At 49.7% G+C, this 5,114-nt stretch overlaps 1 protein-coding gene across 1 annotated transcript in view; it reads right to left on the bottom strand.

Annotated features, from left to right (window-relative positions):
• Nucleotides 1-346: 346 nt before the first annotated feature.
• Nucleotides 347-5,114, bottom strand: part of RTN1 (reticulon 1) — a 94,519-nt gene continuing 89,751 nt past the window's right edge. The window contains exons 4-5 of the mRNA XM_031066199.1: nt 4,546-5,107; nt 347-351 (exon numbers count right to left, since the gene is read on the bottom strand). Coding sequence (XP_030922059.1) covers nt 347-351; nt 4,546-5,107 — 567 coding nt within the window. The remainder of the gene's footprint in view (nt 352-4,545; nt 5,108-5,114) is intronic.

Raw genomic sequence — 5,114 nt, 5'->3', positions numbered from 1 at the left:
TTGGTGTGCACGCTGCTCATTGCCACCAGCATGGCCTGCACGTCTCCAGCTCAGCTCTGGCTGAGTTATCACAGCTTGGTGGGTGACAAGCTGTCAGGTGGCAGCTGAACAGCATGAAACAGCCAGAAGTGGGGAGGTGGGGCAGAAATGTGTGCCTGGGAAGTTCTCTCTCCTCCTCCAAGGGCAGAGGAAGAGTCAGTGCTGGTAGGGGGAAACTCCTCCAGTCACAATGGCTGGAGATGATGGTTGGGGCCCAATGGTAGGAAAGAACAGAGGGAAAAAGACAGTTTAGGAAGCTCAAAAACATAACCACAGAGGGGAAAAAAATTGAAGAAACCAGAATTGCTTAGCCTAAAGTAAAGAAGGTTGGAAGACTTAACAGTTTTTGAGAGACACCTGGAACTGGTGGAGGATCTGCCAACAGAGGCCTTTCCAAATGAGTCACAAGCATCTGTCAAGAGTGTTCTACCAGGAATCGTGGCTGTGGGCCAGGAGATGGGCTCCTGGGACCCCATGGAGCTCCTGCCAGTCCTCTCTGTCTGAGCTGCATTGAGTGGCACCTCTCCTTTACCCTGCTCTGTCCACAGGCAGCGGCACCAAGGCATCAGCACAGGAATGACCCAGACCTGCAGGCTCCAGCTGTCAGCTCCCCAAAGCTCTGCCTCGGCTGAGAGGGTGGACAGAGGTGGCAGAGAAGGCCCTGATTCACCTGACCAAACTGCTTTGAGAGCAAGGGCATGGACCAGCAGCCTTCACAGGCCCCTTCCCACCTGAATGGTTCCATGCAGGAGGAACCGCAGGGGTTCACTGAGCCACTCTAAGATTTTGCGGCAAGACCAGTGTCAGAGCCCAGGAAATTCCTCTGGCTGCCCTGGAGGACTCGAGACCTTGCCCAGGGGGCTCAGAGACCTTGGCACAGAGCCCAAGACCCCTGTGCCTTTGATATTGACCCATGAAAAAACAATTACCATCCTTTATTTGAAGAATTACAAGTCAAGAGAGTTTAAGTAGAATAATAGTTAGTTTGTCACGGGGTGAAAAATAGATTTTTGGGGTTTTTAGAATGGGGGTTCAGGAGGCAAGATGAAGGAATCTGGGTGTGTCCAGTCTTTCTCTGTGACAGTGTTCACAGGGGTCTTAGGATGAGGGAAGAGATGAGGATTTGGCTACATGTTTCTGAAGGCTTGGTTTATTATTTTATGATATATATTACATTAAAACTATACTAAAAGAATAGAAGAAAGGATTTCATCAGAAGGCTAGCTAAGAATAGAATAGGAAAGAATGATAACAAAGGTTTGTGGCTCAGACTCTCTGTCTGAGCCAGCTGGGCTGTGATTGGCCATTAATTAGAAACAACCAACATGGGCCAATCAAAGATCTACCTGTTGCATTCCACAGCAGCAGATAATCAATGTTTACATTTTGTTCTTGCGGCCTCTCAGCTTCTCAGGACGAAAAATCCTAAGGAAAGGATTTTTCATAAAAGATGTCTGCGACATTTCTCCTTCTTCTTGGCCTCCATCTTCTGGGTGATGTTGGCACTTTTGGATTGGTTTAAGGTAGAAACTCACTGTCTAACATAGGTGATAGGTATTGGGAAGTTATTGTAAATAATGTACACGTAGTTTTTAGTATAAAAGATAACACCACCTCTGAGGTGCTCAGTGTGCCTCAATCCGACCTGCCAGACAGACCTCGGTGGGTCAGAGAAAGAATTTTATAGATAAGAAACAATAAACAACCTTGAGAACAGAACAGAAGAATCCTGACTTCTTCTTCGACTGCCAGGCTGGGAAAAGAGAATTTTATGTATCTCAGAGTCACTGTGACCAGCAGAGATTCTGAGAGACCAGGACTAGGTTCACGTTTGCTTCTCTGGACAGGTTTTTATCCCACTCCTCCCACAGCATCACAAGGTGTGGACACTCCACCCCCAGGCAGGACATTCCTCTCCCCTACACCTTTTCCAAGCAGGGGCTTTCCAAAGGATGCAAAGCTACCAGAGCCCCATAAAAAGCAAACTGAAGCACAGAAAACAGATGGGCCAGAGGGTGGAGGCACTTACAGCAGATGGCACTAAAATATTAAACTAACATTCCCGTATGCTTAAGCCTTGGCCTGGCTTGCTGCTGGTTGCAGAGCCAGCCTGGTGAGAGCATGCAGATGAGAAATGAGCCTCAGATTGCTAAAGCACCCAACCAAACATCCCCTTCCCATGGAAAAAATGCCTCACTAGCAGCTCCTCCAACAGTAGGGATGTGCTAACTTAATGCAGATGATGTTTAGCTGAACAAAAAAGCATTCCCAACAAATTCAGGTCTTTCCCAGATCTCTGCTGGAAAACCAGTTCCTTGAGAAACTCTGTAAAATCAGTTTGTCTGTGACATCAAATGGGGGAAAAGCCCACACTGCTTAGTGCTTGTCCACTCTGGGTTAGCCCTGGACACCGTGGGACAGCACAAGAGGCACCAGGAAGGAGGAAAAACACCTTCTTCAACCCAGGGAATTTGCCACTGTCACCCCAAAACCTTGACTGCAGCTTGTGATGCTACCTAGGAGGCACCAGTATACCCCACAGTGATGGGTGCCCCTGAACCTTGGTGTCCCTCATGGGTGCTTAGAGCCACAGCAGCCACCCAGGGTGTGTGGTAAGGACACACACTTGTAGGGGAACGACTGGAGCAGTGCTGTGAAAGCCTTTCATAAGGCATTAAAATCAAGATGCTTTGTGTCAGGTTGGCACAGGACTGTGCTGCAGAATAATGCACTTGAAATGATTAATTTTATTTGACTGTGTGTCCAGCAGGATCCTGCCTGGGGCCTGGGTCCTGCCCGTTGTGTTATCCAACCTGTGAGTGACAGCCCACAGCCCCAGGCCTGGGCTTTCCTTTTCTTAAGTGAAATTCTGCCATAAAGCAAAAACAAAATTAAAATAACCATTGCTTTGAATGTCCACATGTCTTTCTTTTATATATCCTGACATCAGGCATCTGATCTGAGAGGTAACAAGCTGCTGTATATTTCATTAAATGGATCAAGAAGAAGGAATCTTCTAATACTGTAGAGGGGCTGGAGAGAGATTTGATCCTCCAGCACAAGGGAGATTTCCTCCCAGGTCCTCAGGCTGTGGGACACCAGCACAAGGTAAGCCAGGCCATCCTGGCAGAGAGTGGCCAAAAGGCCCCACAAGAGAAGACAGAAGGACTCGGCCAAAGAGCTCCTTCTCAGCTTGCCTTGATCCAGGCTTCTTGTAAAATGCCCTGGACCAAAGGATTCATGTCTAGAGGACAGCATGGCTTTTCTGAAATTCCCTGTATGCCCAAGCCATGTGCAAGTCAAGCACATAATAATTTAAAAAAAAATTTAAAAGTAAGAAGAAACTGAGCTGGCAGCCTCCCTTCCTGCAGTGCCACAGTCAGATATGCTCCAAGCCCTGCTGTGTGAGGGATGTGCCCACCTCTGGGAGGAGATCCAGGAGTGATGTGAGGGCTGCTTGGCTGCAGCTCTGCCCTCCCCTCTGTGCTCTGCAGGAGGAGTTGGCAGCACTAACTCAGGTAACAACTGCACAACTCCTGCCAAAGCCAAGCCCGGGGTGCATCAAGCAAAGCCATCATTCCGACCACGTGGAAAAGCAGGAGAGGCTGCTTGGTGATCAACAGTGTGGGAATAGCTCCACTCCATTGAATTCTGACAGCTCCAGTGAAATGGAGCTGGGAAGTGGCTGCCCATTTTTGTTACTGCCACTGGATGGCAACAGACGTTAGGCAGAGATCGCTGTGCAAACCACACACGCACTTGCTGTGCCCCACCTCGTTATTCAGGGCCATAGCCATGGTGTCAGCACACCCAGCAGGACACCAGGGAGCTCCAGAGCCCACAGGCTGGCAGCAGCACAACCAGCAACACTGCTCTGGGGTCGGGCTGAATGCGGGCTTTTCCTTTGCACAGCCTTTACATGCCTTTCCTGCACCCAAAATCAATTTTTGGCCATCCAGTCCGGCCTTGAACACTTCCAGAAACACCCAGACTCGCCAAAACGCAACTCCAAGTCTTTCTCTTTTTTTTTTTTATAAATGCATCCTCAAAATCTTTATCCTTACACTTCTGAGAGATGCAGGACCCGAGGTGCAGGACCCTGATTGCACCCCTCCCCTGGGACAAAGCAAGTAGTATTTAAAAGGTAAGATGATCATTTGCTCCTCTTTGTCCTCCAGATACCTGATGTACAAATCAGCCTCACGTTCTGGTGCTGCATCATCCTGTATCTATGCTTAAGCCTAAGAATTATTGTTGCTGATATTTACATTTTCCCTAAGAGGATGCCTCTTTTTTTGCAGGTATCTATTTGTTCACTAAGAGGATGGGCAGGTCAGGGATGCTGTATGGATTGTCACAGGCATGCCCAATTTCCCCCTGAGAGTTTCCTGTGCCTGCAGCTCCCCCTGCTCCGCGCTCCAAACCTCTCCCCTGCAAGGATCAGGCGCTTCTCCCTCCCCCTCCTCTCAGCAGCACTGCAAAAACCAACACAACATCTGCATTTACCTTTCTGCTTATTTAAAAACGGCAGTAGCAACGAAGCCAGAGGACTTTTTTTGCCAAAGTCCTTGGAAGACACTTTACTTTGGTTAACAACAGTCTCTTCAATGGGTTTCTTCAGGTTTACTCTTTCCTTCAGCTCCTCGGTGCTGACGGCAGAGGTCGGGGGCTCAGCGCCTATTTTTGGTGCAACAAAGGAGCTTTTCAGGTAGGACGAGGACTCCGCCAGGTTCTCCCTGTTCATCCTGCTCTCCGTCATTTTACCGGCCTCGTAGTCCGAGGCGTCCGTGCGCGAGTTGTTCTCCTCCTTGATAATGTCCATGACCTTGGGCTTCATCAGGGGGGAGTCCTGCTCCCTCTTGGGGCTCTCCTCGGAGGCCGAGGAGGCATCGCAGGACTCGATGATGAGCTCGCTGTCGAGCTCCGCCTCCCGCTCCTCCCGCAGGATGCTGTACTGGATGGAGGGCGAGGCGGGCGACGGAGGGGGCCCCCCGATGTGGCTGAAGGTCATGTAGTTGGAGTGCAGCACCTCCTCGGCAGCCAGGGGGTCCTCCGAGACCAGCTCGATCTCCGAG

The sequence above is a fragment of the Geospiza fortis genome, unplaced genomic scaffold (assembly GCF_000277835.1).
Source record: "Geospiza fortis unplaced genomic scaffold, GeoFor_1.0 scaffold23, whole genome shotgun sequence".
Classification (NCBI taxonomy): Eukaryota; Metazoa; Chordata; class Aves; order Passeriformes; family Thraupidae; genus Geospiza; species Geospiza fortis.
This window is presented reverse-complemented; position numbering and strand designations above follow the sequence as displayed.